Source organism: Ostrinia nubilalis, chromosome 5 (assembly GCF_963855985.1).
Source record: "Ostrinia nubilalis chromosome 5, ilOstNubi1.1, whole genome shotgun sequence".
In the NCBI taxonomy this organism is placed as follows: Eukaryota; Metazoa; Arthropoda; class Insecta; order Lepidoptera; family Crambidae; genus Ostrinia; species Ostrinia nubilalis.
This window is the reverse complement of record NC_087092.1, coordinates 520,866-542,387: the sequence shown is the minus strand read 5'-3', so window position 1 is coordinate 542,387 and position 21,522 is coordinate 520,866. Positions and strand designations below refer to the sequence as shown.

Sequence of the window (21,522 nt, the reverse complement as noted above, 5' to 3'; positions counted from 1 at the left end):
TTCATCATTCATTCGTTCGTTAAGGTTTACTAGTATCGCGCGTTAACAACTTGATCGTATATCTCACAATATATCTCCTATCGTGGGTCCCAGAAAGCATTTTTTATCCTCTCCTCCTCTCAAATCTTCTCTCTTTCTTAGATGTGCATGAACGTCCACGCTCTCTCTCTTTTCTCCAACTTTGCATTTTGATTTGTGCCTTCATGAAGAGAAATCAAAGATATTCACGAAAGGATGAACTAGTACGCATATACCCGTAATAATATTTAATTTGTGGGAAAGTCTTAATATACCTTACACCTTGCCATTGTTATCTCTAAAAAAGTAATGAGTCAAAGTCAATATTCTGTCAAAAGTGTCAAATTCTAGCAGTGGATGGACGGAAAATTGGTTTTTTCGAGTCCTCCACAAAGGCATTTTAATTTTATTTCTTTCTGTGCAATTTATTTACGTATTATCTAGAAAGCTATTTAATGTACCTAAAGATTTAAAACATTTATTGTTGTGATAAGTAGCATTAATAGAAAAGTAAAAGTATAATTTCTATCATTTGTGTGGGTCTCTGTCAGTGTTATTGATTTCTTTTTAATCTAAAGAGTTTGAAAATTATGTAGACATGACTAAATATTACAAGACCAAGTGAATCCTGAACGAACGATGATAATATTTGGATGGAGTTTACAATAATGTACTCTCAACATGAAAACTAAAAGCTTTCTTCTATTTTCGACCTCTGTTTTTGCTATTAGTATTTTTCTGATAGTGTTCCACTCACAACCGCCGCAGTCGATCCAGAGTATTGTGACCCAAACACACCAACACATCAAAGACTTTCAGGTATCTTGATATCCATATTACTTATGTTTTTATTTATCACTCAGTAAATCCTCCTTTGGACTCCATTCGCGTCTCAATGTCGGGGACCATTTTTTGTTTTAATTTTTATCTCGATTATACAACAAAGAAAGACCAAACAATGTGGATTCCTAAGTATAATTCTGTATAAATATAATATGGCTATAAACGGTTTAGTCCACAAAAATAATGAACTACTGGTCTTTTTCTGTAAAAATAAAATTATAGTTTAGTTTATTTTAACCTTTGATTCATAAATCTTATACTATGAATAATATGTTTTAAAGAAACGGTGTGTGATTATTCCTTGATATTTGAATAGGTTTTGTTATGATTCTTATTTAAATATAATAGGTGAAGTTAATTCAAATAAGGAATCAATGGTTGGTGTTTTAATACAGTACTGCCTCCGTAGACAAGTTGCATTTTTTGGTCGGATCAAAAATCAAATCCATCTAAACTCCATAAAAAAGAATCCCATATAAAGCTTACAACCATTTTTCGACTGGTTTGCGATTATAATTTGCACTTTTTCTAGACCCACTGTACTTTAAAACCATCCATATTGTTATTATTTATTTATGTCCATATACATTTTCATTGTCTTCTGTTTGAATTAATTAGTAACAATGAAACTTTTTCACAATGCAGACACTAAAATATATCCTTGTTTGTATTAAAATGATTCTGTTCCAACTTTGTTCAGAATGGAGGTAGACAGGAAATAAAAAAAAGAGATTTCCTTGTTTGCAAATGAGAATATGAAGTCACTAGAACTCTTGGAAGTGTACATTTGTCGGGCAACATGTATAATGAGAGCAGGTGTCGGTGTCGCCACAGGAGAGCCTGCGCGATGTGGAGGGCAGCCACCTGGTGCAGGAGGAGCGCTACCTGCGCGCCGCCGGGCTGCGCGCGCGCGCCCCCGCCGCCGCCGCGCCCGCGCTCGTCACCTACGCGCGCCAGGACCACGCGCTCGCCGTCAGCTTCGTGCGCCACGCCGCCGCGCTGCCCTACCCCGTGCTGGTCTACAACCTGGGCCTCAAGCCCTACTCTCTGGCCGTGGTGAGTCTACGCTTCATTTTAAACTTTCAAGCTATACCAGCTAGAAAAAGCGATGCACACACTAGTGCCGGCCGACTGGACGATGCTCGTGCTCAGAAGCACAAATCGCCAGCTCCATCACATGCCTCTTTGCTCCACTGCAACTTTGTGTACAAAGAATGAAGTTGTTAAAAGAGGTGTGAATTGGATTAACATGATTTTTATGCTGTCATGATAGCTGTTTGGTCAAGCCAAACTGTCCATCAATCAATGATGTTAGATTCCTTTGTTATCAATGATGCATGTCTTGAATGATTTAGCACATTTGAAGCCATGTCCGAGGCCCTCAATGGCGCCGCTCCCGCGGCTGGTGGCTCGTGTCGTGCGAGACACCGCGCAGGGTGAGGCCTCGCGGTCGTAATTTTGTGAGTCGCATTTTTGTGTCGCGTGATTCGAGTATCATTAACCTTGAATCAATTCACTTAGTTTTTGGTGTCCGTACCTTTTGGCCTCATTAATTTGCAGTAAGAATTTCTGTTCTAATTAGATATTCCATTTGATGTGTGGACTTATATGAACCGCATAATATTATTTGATGTTGATTGTAACGTTTCATTTCGTCATAGCTGCTGGTATCGAACACTCACATTGAGCTAATGAATGTAACTCTATACGGGTAGGTACAGGATTGAACTCATTAGCAAATTCGTATGTTAATGCATCCGCGTTGGCAGCGTGACGGGAAACGTAACTTTTAATAACATTCTGTGGGAAATAAATTTTCTTTTATCGATCTCAAACACGACAAATTAATAAGACTCAACTTCAAAGACTCGAGATTGGATTCCCTGAATCGCAATAGCAGAGCATGGCTTACTTACTTAGGGGTGCAAAGACACAATTTATGCTGATACTGAATATCTTTCGTCCACAAGTTGTTCTTGTTTGTTGTCGCACAGGAACAGTCAGTCGCTGCGGTTCACCGACAAGCTTGGTTGAGGCTAGAGAGAGTTAGCAAGTAACACGAGCCGTAATCAAAACGTAAAAGCCGTTGACATAATAATATGTCTGCGGCTTAGTGTAATCTGAAACGTGTTTGTTATTTTTAAATGCAATAATAACTTTGTAACATCCTGCGCGTCCCCCCAGCTGTCGAGCTTCTGCAACTCGTCGAAGTGCTCCGTCGTGGACTTCGACCTGGCCGCCTTCCCCTCGCACGTCAGCGACGAGAGCATCCACGCCTTCCGCCCGCTCATCATACAGGTGAGGACGTCACATTTTTTTTCCGGGGAACCAGGCGCAGGTTAGCGTACCATCCCTATACTGTTGACATTCCACCAGCTCGCACTAAGCGTTTCGACGACTCTTTTATAATGCGAACAGTTAGGGACTGGAATCCGTTGCCTGCTGCTGTCTTTCCCGAAGACTATAATCCGGGCCTTTTCAAGGCGAGCGTGAATAGCCACTTACAGGGCAGATATGTATCATCCTAGACTGCATCTCACTTAACACCAGGTGCGATTGTGGTCAAATACCTGCCTTTTGTATGCATAAAAAAAACCTGAGAGATTCAACTGCTTTACAATTTTACTGGTGTCTAAAAAAGTTTCAGGTAGATATGTGTATTTAACGCTATCTATAACAAATGTAGGTTTCTAGCGATGTCTTATATTGTCTAATATTTTTAGCAGATATTTTACTAGACTCTCTATCTAACATGTAAATTAGGCTATCGTGGAATTATCAGCAAATGTTGAAAGGGCCATAAGTTCATTTAACTTCATTTATGGTAGGTACATTGTTTTTTTATTCTTGACTTTAACAATAAAGGTAGCATTCAGTATTTCATATTGAGATAGGGATTGTATGTAGAAATATGTAAGGTGTTCCATAGTTTAAAAGCATGGCACTGCGTGTTAAGTACCCGAAAGTTAAGCGGCCGTGATGACACGTGATTTAATTAAGAACTCGCGGTAATTGCGGTCAACGCGAGCCCTCGGCATCGATGCCTCGCTTCCATCCAGTGACCTCACTGCGCGGCGCGTGTATCATGCAGGTGCATGGCGTATGAGCTTCAGGTAGATAACGGGCTGTTTGATAATGAGTGTTTACTCAGTTGGATCGCTGTGCCTATACTGATAAGATTAACTTGAAACTGATTTCGCTGTTAATATACATACACCACCAACTCAATGCCTACTTTATTATAAATATTATATTACGTTAATACTAAGCCTTGTAGAGATGAGAGTCTTAAGTTTTGCAGAAATCTGATATAGTGTCTTTTATGTACCCTCCTTGTCGATAGCCTACCCTAAACGCAATGAAAAACTCCATTTTAAAGTAAGAATTCCAATTTTATAGTGAAGTTTCTGAAAACAGATGACTCATAAATTGTAATACAGTAAGTAATACACTTATGCGATTCGATGAACAATGCGTTAAGATAAGGATGTGGAAATTATGAAAACTTTATGTTCACGCTTAAACATTTGACGGCAAAACCTGGCTAGCCGCTTTGTATGTTGTGTGTTTCCCCACTATCGCCTGTTGCCAGAACCTATTGTTATTTATTATTACATGTAATCAGCGAATGTTTCATTCCCGCTCGCAACTAGCCTTATCGGAACACATTGCTATCCTTTTACCACTAATTCGCATCAAAACCACGGGCGCGAAGTGGTGATTGCGTGCACGTGTTCTTACCAGGCGTGTAGGCTAGGGTATTTTGTCGGAATTTTATTTTATTTATTTTATTTTATTCGGATAACCAACAGCAATACAATACAAATAATGGGACCTTAAATTATGTATCTGCTTAGCCATTTATAGGTAATCGCAAATGGATATAATAGAGAGTTTTACCAAAAAATAAAACTTACCTATTATTTTTTATTCAATATCCGGAATCCATCATTGAGTTAGCACCTGTTTTTCTTACCTAAAGTCAGCGTTTTCGGTTCCTTTCCGATAGTGGCGCCCTCTGTAGTGTCGGTTTGGTACTACTTACTAGGCGCGCGAGCACCAGGTTGAGACTCGTCATTATGGCACTCATGATGCACCAGGTAGACCTTACCTGGATTCCGGATATTGAATAAAAAATAATAGGTAAGTTTTATTTTTTGGTAAAACTCTCTATTATTTGTTTAGTATCAATATCCGGAATCCATCATTGAGTGATGTGTTTGTTATCACCTGGTGCCAATAACAAAGTTATTGACGCTATAAATGTGTAAGAATAGAATGAGATTAGTTGTAGTAATAAACTTTTATTTTATACTATTTTGATTTTCATAAATCAGAAAAGAATAATAGAACACAACATAAAAAAAAATAATTACTCATTGACTGCCTCAAAATAATTCGATAAAGATACTGATTCGATAGCACTTGGATTTTGATTAATTAACTCTCTTTGATAATAATTTTGGAATGTATGTACAGTTTTCCAATTACCCGTAGCAAGGATTTTATCTATAGGAAAATTTTCTAACCAATTTAAAGAGGCTACTGCCGAACGTACCGAACCGGGAGTAGCTTCAATATTTGCATCTTTTAACAGAGACTTTACCCAGCCACCGATTATTGTTCTAGTAGCTGGCTTAGTCTCACCCCGGGTTGTTATAAACAAGTTATTTATATTTTGCCTACGATTTAAAGACAACTCCAATTTTCTAATCCAAAAAATAACATTTAGATTTTTATCAGGATGTTTTCTGAGCCTCCAGCCTGACTGACGATGATTTGAATTGTCAGTTTTGGACCCAAAAGCTGGCCACATAACAATACTATTTTGTTTATCAATTAAACTGTCGCTATCGATGCGTAATAGGGTAAGGTCGTGAACTCTTCGACCAGAGGCTAGTAATAATAAGGTAGCAGTGTGTTTAGAAACTTGGTAAAGATTGTTTTCGTCTGGGTTATATGTACATAAATACTGCAATAACGATTTAGGATTCCAAATGGGTGGCTTTTGAGGTTTAGTGCGAGCCACTGATATTGCCTTCAACATATGTTTTATGAAGAAATTTGAAGAAAGATCTACGTTAGAATTTAAATGAGTAAAAGTCGCAATTACAGATTTATGCACTAATATAGTTTTATAAGCTAGACCTACGTCACAATGTAAATATGCAAGGTAACGAGCAACTTGATCTGCATTAGGGTATCGAAAATCTATGGAATTTGAGCTGCACCACTTCTTCCATCTTGCCCATGCTGGTTTATAAGTGTTAAGCGTAGAAGCCCGCCAGCCTGACATCAGTAGATTTTGCTCTTGATCAGTCCACTCTGTCAACATGTCTTTCCACCCGAAATCAACCATGCTTCTAAGTGTAGATCTTGAATCTTCGGCGGGTGCATTCCTGTTCGCGTGTCTATTAGGGCTCGAGCTAGGTCTGGAATTCGATAAGCCGGCCGTAGAGCTCGAGAGTGTACATCGACTTGCCAAAATACTTTGTTCCATTTCGGTGCGATTAGAATGTACTTCCCGCTGGCTTGATTTAGATGACTTAGAACTCTCGGAATCAGATTTGGGGGCGGAAAGAGCCATGCGAGATTGTAATGCCACTGGTGACAGAACGCGTTGTGATGTTGTGCTTGGTGATCGTGCACGTCCATCGAGACGTATCTCGGTATCACATGAGCCGTCTTTGACGCAAACAGATCTATCTCTGGTACGCCCCACATTTGAAATATTTTTTCCGTCGCTGATGCAGTGAGATGCCACTCGGGACAAGCTTTCTGGCGTGAGAGAGCATCCACCTCTACGTTGAATCTTCCGGGAAAGTACTGAGCACGAAGATGCACGCTTAGTTTGTCCAAAAGTGCTAGAAGTTGGCGAATTTGTTCGAGAAGTTTCTTTGATTTCGTGCCGCCTTCTTTGTTGATGTACGACATTACTGTTCGGTTGTCTGTCTGAAGAAGAATTTGCGTGTTTTGCAGGTGATGTTGTTTGTGCTGAATTGCTGCGTATACGGCGAACATTTCTTTTCTGTTTGCATGCCATGACATTTGCGGTTTTGTCCATGTACCCGTAATGAAGTGGTCGTTGATCTGAGCACCCCAACCGATGTCGGACGCGTCTGTCGTCAATAGATGGGTCACAGCGCTCATATGTATCGGCATGGTTGCTCCAATCGCATTGTGCCACCACTCTATCTCTGCTTGAACTGGCTGCGGAATGCTCACTCGTCGGTGAGGATGAGCCTTTGACAACTGACGACTGTAGCATTGTAGCGTTCTGCAGTGAAGACGCCCTCTTTTGGTTACGAAAGTGGCAAAGTTTAGTCTCCCCATTAGCGTTTGATACTGTTTTAGGGACCACTTGCCTGTTTTGAGCTGTTCGTGAAGTGCTTTGCGAAGCGATAGGCACTTCGACTCCGACAGGGACTTTGCGTTGCGTTTTGTGTCCCATGTTATGCCGAGAAACTCGAGGCATTGAGTCGGAGTCAGAACAGACTTTTCGTAATTTACTTTCCAGCCCAGCAATTGCATGATATGTATCGTTGTTGCAATGTTGTCGTGTAATTTCTGTTGCGATTGGTTTGCCAACAGAAAATCGTCTAAGTACACTACGCACCTGATGCCGTGACTTCTCAGTAGCTCGGCGACCCAATTGGTTACGGTAGCGAATGTTCTTGGGGCCGATGCTAGTCCGAACGGCAAACACGTCATCTGAAGCAGTTGGTGGCGATTCAGATCGTGATGATAATTTAGGTTGATATTTCTAACTACAGACCTATTACATTGATCTCTGTGTTCTCAAAAATTTTTGAAAAGATTATGCATGGTCACATCTCATCTTTCTTCAATACTTTCAGGGTCATAAATAGTAACCAATATGGTTTTCAAAAGCAAAAATCCACAACTCAGGCAACTTACCAATTAGTTGATGACGTTCTAAGAAATGTAAATAGCGGTAAGTTTACGTCAGTATTACTTCTAGATTTATCAAAGGCTTTTGACCTGGTCTCACATGACAAACTTTTGAAAAAATTAGAAACTAATGGAATCAGAGGTCCTGCCTTAGAATGGTTAAAATCATACCTAAAAAATCGACAACAGTGCGTGGAAATAAAACAGGTCGATGAAAAACTTAATGTACAATCATACAACTCCAACTATAAAACAAATGGCGCTGGAGTTCCACAAGGAAGCGTTCTTGGACCACTCCTATTTCTATTGTACATAAACGACCTTCCAAACGTGATAAACCATAAAATGATATTATTTGCTGATGATGTTTCAGTGATAATAACAACTGACAAATGCCATACTTTAGAAAAACACAAAAAAGATATCACTGAAACTCTGACATTAATAGCGAAGTGGTTATCTAAAAACGATTTAAAACTAAATTTAAATAAAACAAAATTAAAGAATTTTAATAATTTCAAGAATAATTCAGTTGACATAACCTTTAATAATCAAATAATTAAACATGACATAAATATGACTTTCTTAGGAATCATAATTGAACCATGCCTTAACTGGAAAGGGCAAATTGAAAAAGTTTGCAATAGAGTTAATGGGTTTGCATTCGCACTATACAAACTTAGCAAAATTGCTAATAAAGCTACAGCGGTGACAGCTTACTTTGCCTATGTAGAATCACTACTGAGGTATGGGCTCTTGATCTGGGGAAATGGAACAGATATACAAAAGGTTTTTATATCGCAAAAACGTTGCATACGTGCTATATGTGATATTGCACCGGACGTCTCCTGTAAACCTTACTTTAAGAAATTAAATATATTACCGCTTCCATGTTTATATATAATGGAGATAGCAACATTTGTTAAACAAAATTATCATAAGTTTACAAAAGCCAAAGATGTAACAAAGAGAAGTGTACGATTCCCTAATAAGTTATTATTGGAAACCCTTCCAAAAACAACTCGCTTTCTTTCAAATGCACCAACAATGACTATTAAAATTTTTAATAAGATACCGGACGAAATTAAACAATTGCCTTATAATAATTTCAAAGCAACTATTAGAAAATGGCTTTTGGTGAATGCTTTTTACACTATTGACGAATTTATGAAGTATAACAAATGAGTGCACTGCTTGATAGGACACAGATTGACTGACTTTGAATTTATGTACCTATTATAGTATAAGTGACGACCATCTGGGATTTAATCATTGTGTTCTGTTTTATTATAATTTATCTTGAATGCTGACATTAATTATGAATGAAACAATTAATCGAAATGTAATTTAATTTAATGTAATTTATTAAAAACTGGTATTATCAATATTTGCATGCTATGACTTATGGCTGAACAGGCACTGACACTTCGAAACATGAAAATGTAAAAGACCCATTGTAACCCTGTTTTATGCAAATAAATAAATTTGAATTTGAATTTGAATTAGTCTCAGGAAGGGCCGATGTTGTGGCGCAATGGGAATGTGGAAGTACGCCTGGCTCAGGTCTATTTTCGCCATCCAATCTTGGGGGTGTAAAAAAGTTGGTACACGAAAATGGCTGAATAATTGGAATGGTTTCGTTACAACGAATTTGTTCAACTGTTTTAAGTTGAAGATCGGGCGATGGCTGCCGTCTGGCTTGGGTACCAGGAAAAAGGTTGAAAGATAACTGGGGCTTTGTTCTGCCGGTTCGAGAATTTCTGATTCTAACATGTTTTGTATCTGGGTAGTCATATCGTGCGAAGTTTTGGTTCTGTACTTTTGCATTGCAATGGAATTTGGAAATATTAGAGGTGGTTTTAGAATGAACGGAATGCGTACCCCATTTAGTAATTTGCATATTTGCTCTGGTGCACCCAAGTTGCTCCAGACAGTTTGAAATTGTTTTAGACAGCCGCCTTGAAATACCCGATAGTCATTCGCGACGTTTATTTTTATAGGAAGTGTGAGATCGCGACTTTTTACCCTTATGGCTATTGTTTTCCTGCTTATCTTGGCGTTTTCGATTTGGTTGTCGAGGTGCGTGTTTTTTCGAGGAATTAGTTCGACGAAAAGTAGCGTCATCTGTTTGTTTACTTGTTGATGGCTTCTGATTCTGATAGAAATTATCCTTTGATTGCACTCGAGCTGTCGGTTGCAGTGAAGTAAACAATTTATCCGCCCCTCCAATTTTTTGGAGGTAGTTTTGAACTAACTCATCATTAAATAATGTTTCCTCACTGGGTGGAATCTTGTACAAAACATCCCTATGATAATCCTCTGGTATTTGACGCAGCAATGTATCTCTTCTCGAAGTAATGAAATCTGCACGCCTACCGCATACTATTTGTAATACACTCGACATCAAATAAATCGCACCTCCCGCGACAAGCATTTTCAAGCGTATGCTTCCCCACTTCCCATCAATATTGGCACCATTTGAAAGCCTAGTTCTAACCTTCATTTCATTAAAGGAAAGGTTTTTACCCCTAAAATGTGTCTTTAGAAGGATCCAGAGTCACTTCTTCAAAAAATAGGTAGTTACGCTAGAGCCAACTTTTATGGCTATAAAACTGTTAAGTTGGGATTAATCGCTATACATCTGCTAAAGAGGACACGTGAGATCATTATTTGGTTTTATAACCATAAAAATTGGTCTAATTGATCCCATAGGTGGGCCCAAAGTGAGGTATTTTTTCAAGTCACATTTATGGTATATGTTAATCATTTATTAAGAAATTAAATGTGTTTTTCTTTAAGGATATTTATTGGGCTTTCAAATAACACCAATATTGTTGGGGCACCATGATTGTGTCAGAAGAAAATAGTTAAAGTTCGCGTCGCGGAAGGTGCGGTTTATTTGATGTTGAGTATATATCATCGGTTACTTTACTGTACGACGAGTCTTTCGAAAAAGATGATTCTATTTTATCGAACAATGCATTAGGAGTCAATGTCTCCTTGCACTCGTTGGCCCAATCAACTACCGCTTGTAACGTCTTATGCAATTCTTCTATTTGTAAAAGCAACGCGTGCGTCAACCCGGCAAAAGAGCGTTCGTACAAATATGAACGAGGATCTTCACGTAACATAGCCGACTCAAACCGTTTTAGAGAATCGTTAACGCTTAACTCCACAAAGCCGGGGGTGGCCAGATATTTTTTCTGAGTATCCGCGAATCGAACTGCATACCAATCATCACTCGCGAATCGTTGCAAATCCCTCAATTTTTTAACGTATTTTTCGTGTGCTCGTGCATAAAGCGGATCCTTAACCATAGTACACGGTTCAGACAGGTTAAGTTTTGTATTTTGGGATGCACTCTCGCAAGGTCGGCGTAAGTTAAAGTCCAAATTTGAATCAACAGCCGCCGATTGATGATCGTCTTTTATAGCATTCAAAACGTCGGTACTTTTAGAAATCATATTTGTTAAAAAAGCAACTTGTTGTGATAAGAATTCAAAATGTGCATAACTCACAGTTTGGTCTTCTTTCCTTGCCTTTGCTCTCCTCGGTGATGTGATATTAAAATGAAAGATGTAACTTCTATAATTATAACTGTATTTTCACTTCTTCAGACACACAATAGTTGCTACGATTAGCGACCACACAGGAAGGAGTAAAGAAAAATTACAAGCGTACCAACATAATGGCCATGACTGCCAACCTAATAAATGTATGAAGGTTGCCATATATAAAAAATCACCAACACCCCCTCTCAACATTCATACATTTATTGATCTACGCTGTTACTTACATTACATTACACAGTTTTAAAAAAAGTTCAATTAATTCTCTACTCAGAGCTTTAGTTAACATATCAGCTGGCTGTTTAGTAGTACTAATATATTTTACTGAAATTCTATTATCTTTTATTAAGTCCTTTACAAAATGATATCGAATATCTACATGTTTTAAGCGCTTCACTGAATCTGTACTAGCATTGGCAATTGCTGATTGATTATCACAATATAACTCTACTGGACAAACATTTGGGAAGTTAAAATCAAGCAAAAGATTTACAAGCCAACATGCCTCGCTAGCAGCCATACTTAATGAAATATATTCGGATTCTGTCGAAGAAAGACTGACTGATGTCTGTTTCTTTGAACTCCAGACAATTAAACAGTTTGAAAAAGTAAATAAATACCCTGAGGTAGACTTCCTATCTTGTTGGTCACCTCCCCAGTCTGCATCACAGAAACCTTTCAACATTTCATCATTACATTTAAAAACCAACTTGTAATCTAAAGTATGTTTCACATAACGCAATACTCTTTTGAGTGAATTTAATATTACACTATTTCCACATTTTTGATATCTACTTAACATGCTGACAGCAAAACAAAGATCAGGCCTCGTTCCGGAAACTGCGTACATAAGGCAACCAATAATTTGTCTACAAATTCCTTCAATACTTTCATCATATTTATCAGCGGAATTAAATATCTTTGAATTAAAATTTTGGTCCATAGGGGTTGACATTGGTTTACAACTTTCCATGTTAAATCTCATAAGTACATTTTCTAGATAATTTCTTTGTGATAGTTCAGTGGTACCATTAAGCAAATCTTGCTTTACATGAATTCCTAAGAAATCAGAAATCAAACCTAGGTCCTTCATCTTGAACTTTCTATTTAATACATCTTTTAGTTTTGAAATGTCATTTTCATTTGAACCAAATATCAACAGATCATCGACATATAATAGAACAAAAGTACTATCTGTGCCATTACACTTCTTGTATAAACAAGAATCACACTTTGATTTTACAAAACCCTCTTCAGTTAATACAGAAGTAAATTTAATATTCCAATTTTTGGGTGAACTTTTCAGTCCATATAATGACTTATTTAACTTCACTGTGTTAATACCCCCTGAAAAAGCCCCCTCTGGCAAGGTAACATACACATCCTCTTTTATCTCCCCATACAGGAAAGCCCCTGTCACATCCATTTGGTATATAGGTAAGTTAAGTTTTGTTGCTACTGCGACAAACAATCTAAAGGTAGACAATTGTGCAACTGGTGCATAAATGTTATTTAAATCTAATATATCTTGTTGCTCAAAACCTCTTGCAACCAACCTAGCTTTATATTGTTTTACATTATTAACCATTTTACTTTTGAAAACCCACTTACTACTAACTGTTTTCACATTCTCAGGTACATCGCAAAAATCCCATGTATCATTAGCTTTTAGTGTCTGTAATTCCCTCTCAATAGCTTCAATCCACTTACCAGAATCACCTCTTTCCATGGCTTCACTATAGGTACCTGGGTCACACTCACTCTCCACTGAGTGCACATTGTTGCATTTATAGAAGGATGTTTGTTTTCTCACGCGCCTGCTTTTCACATCTCTGGGAGGAGTATTCTCCAACACACATTCCTCATCACTACTTGGTAGGTACTCACTATCACTGTTACACTCTGAAAAAACTTCATCCACATCGGTAGACGGTGTCACATCTGTAATTTGTTCTGCCCCTTCTGGCCTAGTAGGAGACTCACTCACATCTGTGATTATGTTGCTATCTTGAATACACTCCTTTTCCAAGTTATCACACTCCTCTTCCAGATTTATTGACACTTTAGATTCCATTTCTTTCTCTTCCTCATGTAGACTTTCCTCCTTACCATATTTCAGGAAAACCACATCTCTCTTAGTCTCCACTGTGTTCTTTTGTGAATAATAAATCCTGTATCCTTTAACATCATCACCATAGCCAACCATTAACCCTTTTTCACCTTTTCTATCCCATTTTCTCCTTCTTTCCTTCGGGATGTGAACATAGACTTCAGTGCCGAAGGTTTTTAACTGGTGAATGTCAAACCTTTTATTTGTCCACACTTCAAATGGTGACCTTCCATCTTCATGGCTTTTTCCTGTTCTGTTCAAAACAAACACAGCTGTATTAATTGCTTCAGCCCACAATTTCTTTGGTAAGCCCTTTTCATGTAACATTGTACGTGCTGCCTCTACTAAAGTTCTATTTTCTCTTTCTGCTTTACCATTCTGTTCCGGGGTATAGGTTACTGTAGTTTGATGTGTTATTCCTCGCTTTGAGAACATCTCCTTCAATTCCTTGTTTACAAACTCTAACCCATTATCGCTTCTAAAGATCTTTACTCTGTTTCCAGTTAAAGTCTCTGCCTTATTAATGAAATTCTCAATGCATTGTTTTATTTCATGTTTTTTCTTGACGAAGTAAACACACCTGAAGTTAGAATAGTCATCTTTTAGTATAACAAAATATCTCGAGCCACCAATAGACTCTTCTTCCATTGGCCCACAGGTATCAGCATGTATCAATTCACAGGTTTTTGAGCTCTTATCTTCGCTTCTACTAAAAGGTAATCGATGTATCTTACCAATCAAACAGCTCTCGCACTCAGGTGCAGAGATTTGTTTCACAACAACATTGTTATTCTGTAGAATATCTTTCACGTAGGTAAAGTTCTGATGCGCCAATCTCTTATGCCACTCATTCAAGTCATTCTGTACCAGGCCAGCAACATTTGCAGTCTCACATTTATAACGTAAGTCCAAATAATATGAGTTTTCAACACGTTTTGCCAGAGCACACACCACGCCGGATTTGTAGAATTTGCAACAACTGTCATCTGTCAAAGTGACGTAACCCTTGTCAGTGGCGCGATTGACCGAAAATAGATTGGTTTTTAACTCTGGAACGTACAGTACGTTGTCTATGACCGTGTCTATCCATTCATTCCCATTTGACACTTGTGCCGCCACCTGCCCGCAACCCATGACACTAATCATTGCGCCATTACCGATGATCACGTACTTCTGCGATGCAACTGAGAATGATGTAAACAATGCCCGATCCCTACACATATGATCACTAGCACCAGAGTCTACCAACCACTGCGATTTATGCACTTCGTATTTTAAGTTTGACACTAAAAAGGCATTACTCTTCGTTTTGTTATTGGTAATATTGGCCTTTTGCTTTTTGAACCGACACTGCGCTTTATAATGTCCGAACTTTCCACAATAAAAACAGTTATTGTTCATTACGTTCTCTTCACTGTTCCTATTACCACTATTACTTTTGCAATCACTTTGATAATGTCCATTTTTCCCGCACTTAAAACACTTTACAGGTCTTCTGTTTTTCACGATGAACGCAGATGATGATGCTTGTTGAGTTTCTACGTCTTTCTCCTTCACTCTTTCCTCTTCCACCAATAATCTGGCTACCAGGTTATCGAATGTCTGCTTATCATCTGGTGCAGATTCCCATGCAGAAATGAAATGTCTGTATTCATCTGGTAACGACATGAGAACTTTGGTAATTACAAACTTGTCAGATATTTCTTCACCCATTTGCTTCAGTTGATTTTGGAGTTCCTGTATCTTAGATAGGAACACTGACATTTCCATTCCCTTTTCATACTTAAACTGGAAAAATCTCTGTTGGACAATGTGAACACTGGTCTCAGTTTTTTGCTCGAAGACACTTTGTAATTTTTTCCACATTTGAGCTGATGTCTCACAGGTTATTAGGTGTATCATGACCTCCTCTGTCATTCGTGTGACCAGAATCGTTTGAGCCTTCGCATCATTTGATTCCCAAATGATTCTTTCTTCGTGTTTTTGCGGTTTGACACTCCTTCCCTCCACTATATCCATATAGCCTTTCCCGCGCAACAAAACCGTTGTTTGGAACTTCCATATGTTCCAGTTCTTGGAACCCTCCAGTTTGATTGTGCTGAATTTATCATCTTCCATCTTGCCTTCCTGCAGCAGTTCTTCCTTCGAGGTAGTTTGCCGACCACGCTAGGCGTGTATTTTCTAACCTCTCTTTTCGCCGATTGCAGTACTTACTGACGAGAGTTATAATCAGTCCGGTATATGTGCCTGGGCCCATAACCTGATGTGATATTAAAATGAAAGATGTAACTTCTATAATTATAACTGTATTTTCACTTCTTCAGACACACAATAGTTGCTACGATTAGCGACCACACAGGAAGGAGTAAAGAAAAATTACAAGCGTACCAACATAATGGCCATGACTGCCAACCTAATAAATGTATGAAGGTTGCCATATATAAAAAATCACCAACACTCGGGTACTCGCTGCTGCCGCTGGATAAGTCGCTGCTGTCTGAACTCCGTGATGGCGATCGATCACGTTTCTGCGATCGAGTACTTTCTTCATCGGCATTCACTCCCGTTGGAGAAGAGTTCTCCATATTTTCGGAAAGGAACTTATAATTTGCAAAAATATAGTAGGTAATTTAACTAATTTGAAAAATGTTTTTTGCAAGTGAAACTAAACTGACTTGTGAACGGCGCGAAAAACAACGCTATAATAACGAGTCTCAACCTGGTGCTCGCGCGCCTAGTAAGTAGTACCAAACCGACACTACAGAGGGCGCCACTATCGGAAAGGAACCGAAAACGCTGACTTTAGGTAAGAAAAACAGGTGCTAACTCAATGATGGATTCCGGATATTGATACTAAACAAATAATACTAATTTGTGTTGGCTATAATACTATTTAGCGTTATGTCAGAAATATTTACATTTTCTCTGCGATTTTTTATCTTGACAACCATAAAAAGTTGCTACTGTCTAGGCCGTACCTACGCCAGGTAGTATTAAGAATATGCGAATCTCTGGACGCGGAATTGAGGTAACAGGGATTTAAATAAAGCCCGTGGATCTGGCTCGGCTTCCTAACTTTAAATATTTATAGGATAGGGTTGTCGACTGGGCTGGAAAGGCCACTATTATGTCATCCTTCCTATGGACATAAGTCATATAAGTAGATGTAGTTTGATACAAAGAATCTGTTGAGTGAATTCGGTGTAAGATCTTGGCGGGCAAGCGGTAATCACTGCCGGGGAGCACGCCATCGCGCCGGACGCCGCGCCTCTGTGCGACATTCATTTACACGTTCGCGTTGACTCACAAACAATGCTTAGAGGGCTGTGTCAAGGTCTTCTACGTTTCGATAACAATACGAAAAACCAAATTGTATAAAACATGTTCTAGATGATGATAAAATCCACTTAGTTATAATATTTTTTTATTTTTTGTGTGAACACATCAAAAGCGTGGGTTTTAATGTCTAGACTTATCCTGTTATTGATATTTTGGCACGGTGTGATATTTATCAAGGACTGATTGAGGTCATTCAAACGTTTCCAGCATTGATAAAAACAGGGAACATAAATTCCTTATTGTTGTTCAGGGTCGAGTCTATTTTAGGCAGATATTTTTTGAGTGTTTGAAGTTTTGGGCTTGGCACGGTTGGTACTGCAAAAAATATATCGATCGCTTCACGATTAGTCGTACGGGGTACGTAGTAGCAGTACGGGGAAACCAAAATAGATAGATAACAAAGTTTTGTTTAATTTAATTCTGTAGTTTGAGTCAATACGGTAGCCTTTTCACAGTCACAGTCAGTACAGATTTCACCAAGTGACCGCGCGAGGCACCCACTACAATAAGTGTACCTTCACCGTCATACCTTTAGCTGACGTCATATAATTCGTAATGTGCGATTGTTCTATGTGACTTTAGAACATTTTTTGTGCATTAATCTTTAAGACATTTAAAATAATATTACTTTTTCTAATCGCATTGGACTCAATATAACGAATGCGGAATGAAAGCAGCTCGTGTCGTCTCATTCCAGCACGCGCTGAGCCGCACGGGCGGCGTGGTGTTCAGCGACAGCGGGCTGGAGTGGGCGGGCGACGCGGCCGCGCTGGCGGCGCTGTGGGCGCGCGCGGCGGGCGGGGCGGGCGCGGGCGGCGGGCTGCTGGCGTGGCCGCGGCGCGCCGCCGTGACGTCACTCACGCACCCGCGCATGTTCCGCTACCTGCGCGCGCGCCCCGACGACTTCCTGTTCGTGCAGATGGTGGAGGCCGAGCGGCTCGTGCTGGCCGCGCGCCCGCCCGTGCCCGACGTCATGCGCCTGTGGGTGCAGTGCGCGCTCACGCTCGACTGCATCATGCCCATAGGTCAGCAACTCAGCACGACGAGAGCCGAGCTCGTTCTTTAATTATCTTTATCCGTCTGCTTAAAATATAATAAAATTAAACAGATTATCAAAAGACTCGTTCGATCCGCATATCGGATCGTATCAGTCGTTATCGACACATTTAATATGAGAAGTCATTAATATTATTACCGATCAAGTTATCGGTTATCGACATAATTTATTATTACAATGAACAGATTTTTTTCTGTCAAGAAAAAAGAGCATTCAAAACTGAACTAATTTTGAATTCGCAGGCGCTCAATCGGGCGGATGCCGGTTCGACAAGAAGCCGCAGTACCGGTACTCGGGCTGCCACGGGCAGGACGCGTCGGCGCTCAGCATCATCCTCGGGCTGCAGTACGGCTTCGAGGAGGCCGCGTACGCCGTGCGCGCGCGCTCGCCGTGGCGCCGCGTGACGTCGGCCGCCGCGCACGCCGCGCTGGCCGCGCTGCAGGCCAACCTCACCGCGTCCACGCCGCCGCCCACCGAGCGCCCCGCCACAGAGCCCTAGCCCCCGCCCCGCCCCGCCCCGCCCCGGCGACGCTTAGAGTCGCGAGGGCACCCGTTGTATTAAAAAAACCTCGCCCGCCTCGATGAGGTGGGCGATCGCCGTGATCGTTTGACGCGTTTCGCTTCCTCCATCGCGAAGTATTAAAAAAATACCTCCCGCGCTTGAGTTTTTGACGCGGTGATCGAACGTTTTAAGTTCCGAGAGTTGTAATCTTTTTCGAAACCCAGTTTGCGCGTCGGCCGAATGTTATGTCGCGGGGAAATGAACCGCTTTAAATCGCGGGAGGACCGAACCGACGCATCGGAGACGATCGATACGATTGTCGCGTGCGTTCGTCGCGTCTTGGCGTAAGAAAGGAAATGTTTTCGGAGTGTAGGTTAACTGCAGTTAGCTATATTTTATTAACTCGAGTTAACATTTTAAGGCTAGTGCGATTATGTGAACTAGGCAGCTCTAAAGACGATCGGATCAATACGTAATGTTACATCTTAGAAATATGATTGTATTTCGGGCACATTATCGTACCCGTCGAGACGTAAGACGAGTTCTCGTATCTGCAGATATTTGAGCATGGTCTAAAATTATCCTACTTATCCGCTATGAGCGGAGTTTATTTATTATCTATTTATTGATTGGAATTAAATTAATTAATTTGCTTTATAATATTGCTGGGACGCATTGTTCTAAAGTCGCTGGGAATGTTTTTATACTTCAGCAAGTGCTCACTGACCGGGTGAATGATTCAACATTGCACTCGATGCACTTGTTTTCCCTTTCAAATGATAATACTTTTCTGTTTGTTTCTGTTGTGATAGTTTTCACTTTAATAATTATTAAAAACTCCACAATTTTGGTGTAAAATGTTGTGTCGCATTAGAACCAATTTACATCAATATTTATTATTTTAACGCCCCCACTCTTGGGTTGCAAGTTATACTACCTAACTGTTCAGTTAGGTCATCACATTATTTATGACCGCATCCACATCGGATACTGGCGCGAAGCGACGCACGCGCGGTCTTGGGATAATGTCAATTGAGAGACGCGGCGCGCGCGCAGTGTGGCGCGTGGCTGCTCCGTCGACTGTGTACTAGATTTATTGTGTATTTTCTAATTATTGTTTACGCTACGAATTTTTTCCATGCGGAATTTCGTAATCTTGTATTTTATTGATAGTTTTTCGGCAGGCCGTTAAACAGTGATACTCGATGGTATTTTATAATTTAAGTCGATCACAAAGTACGTACGGATGTGATTCATTTTGCCTTTAAGGTTCGCTTTTTGTGATTTTCGAATTATGTCGAATGATACAATTGAAACAAATAGATCCAGTGTCCATAATAATTAATTTATAATAATGTAAGTATGCACAATGCGACGTGCATCACGAGCTTGCGTTTGTACATAGGCACCGTTGCTGGCATGCGCATGCGTCAACCTTTAGTTTGTGCAGCCACGACTGCGAGGTTGTGAATTTGATATCAAAAGGAATAACAATTCGTGTAATTAGTTTGTGAAGTACAATGTGATATACTTAAGACTTAGCGTTAGTTTGTGTGTTACGTGCGACCATATCAGTTTCTTCACTTGGTAAAAAAATCCACGCATTTTATCGTTTACTGTAAAGGAGTGATTTGTTGTGTCGGATTCGCCCCTTATGAGATAAAAAAATAATTTTAAAAACTTTAAAAAGCAATAATTTACAAGCACAATACCTATTATCTCGTAGATAGGGGAATCCATCATCAAAGCACATTTCGAATTGTAATCGGTCGCACGCCGCAGTATCCACAATAATCTATATATATAAAAGAAAGTCGTGTTAGTTACTCCACTTATAACTCAAGAACGGCTGAACCGATTTAGCTGAAAATTGTCAGGGAGGTAGTTTAGAGCCAGGAGAAGGACATAGGATATTTTTTATCCCGTTCGAAATAAAAAAAAAAGTCTGCTTATTTATTGCCATTAAGGCGGAACAAAGTTCGCCGGGTCAGCTAGTTACAATTAAAAAATTAAAGATCTCATTGTTACTTAACACGAGTACTACGTATAAATAATTAATAATAACCAGTTTTGTAAATATTTAATTTTTATAGTCAGTTTGCGACTGCGAGGCCCGCTTGCGACCGGAGCGCTCGCCATTTCCAAGTTAGTATCTACATATACTTACTCGTAGTGTTAGCAGTAAGCGGTGAGGGCACGCGGGGTGTGCTGTGCGTCCGTGTCAGATCGGATGAATTCATGACCACGGTCTCATCTGGCAGTGTGTTTTTATTTTGAAGCATATCATCGACTTGGAAATCTGCATCGGTCCGCAGAAAAAGTGAAGTTCGTCCCGTGCGTGGCTCACCCGCACCCCCCGCGCGTCCGCGGCCGACCAGAATGAACCGTTCGCTAGCTACAAGCCGCGTTCTTCTAGGAAATCCTTATTAACCTGTCCCTTTTGAAATAGCCGTGTTTATCTGAGCAAGTTGAGCTTGTCCGGTATCTACTTAATTTTTACCTTAAGATAATAAATATAAAGTAATATGTAATTGGATACATAACTGCTACGTTGCCCAATTATTACTCGGTGAACTAACAAAGCCTCCAGGATACCGAATTACTGATCGAAGCGGGTAAATTAACTTTAGGTAAATCCACATCATCGATTCAACTCAAAGAATTATGACGGAATAAGCATTTTTTGATTCAAGCGGCAACTTGCATCATCTGGCTAATCTCTGCATGCTGTCACGTCGCGGTAGATAGTCCTAAAATTATGTAATTTTTCTAGTCTCACTTATGGATATGGGGCACCACTATCCTGTCTTACTTGTACTAGAATTACGAACGTTAATTAAGCGAAACTGACATTTTGTAAAACTGTACCTATTAGTGAAATATACGGCATGATAAGAAAATATACTCTTGTTCAGTGCAATTAAGACATTTATTTTAATATTAGTTAATTGTTTATAAAATTATTTGACTATACATAAGAATGTTTTGTAAACTGACTTGTAATATTTTATTACCCCCAGATAGTTGTAACAAATTTCCATTAGTGGCGAAGCAATACCGACGACGCAGGCGCCGCACACGGCCGCGTGGCGGCTCCTTGAGACACTGACTAAATTAAAGCGGTAATATTTATGACAATCTGCATGTTTTATTTTATTTTTATTATGTTATT

The 21,522-nt window shown here is 39.7% G+C and overlaps 1 protein-coding gene across 1 annotated transcript; it reads left to right on the top strand.

Annotated features, from left to right (window-relative positions):
* Positions 1-186: 186 nt before the first annotated feature.
* LOC135071595 (uncharacterized) lies at positions 187-20,142 on the top strand. The gene is made up of 5 exons (XM_063965357.1): positions 187-837; positions 1,678-1,917; positions 3,046-3,159; positions 17,489-17,816; positions 18,091-20,142. Exons 1-5 carry the CDS (start codon positions 700-702, stop codon positions 18,345-18,347), a joined length of 1,077 nt encoding a protein of 358 aa, XP_063821427.1. The 5' UTR covers positions 187-699; the 3' UTR covers positions 18,348-20,142.
* The last annotated feature ends 1,380 nt before the right edge of the window (positions 20,143-21,522 follow it).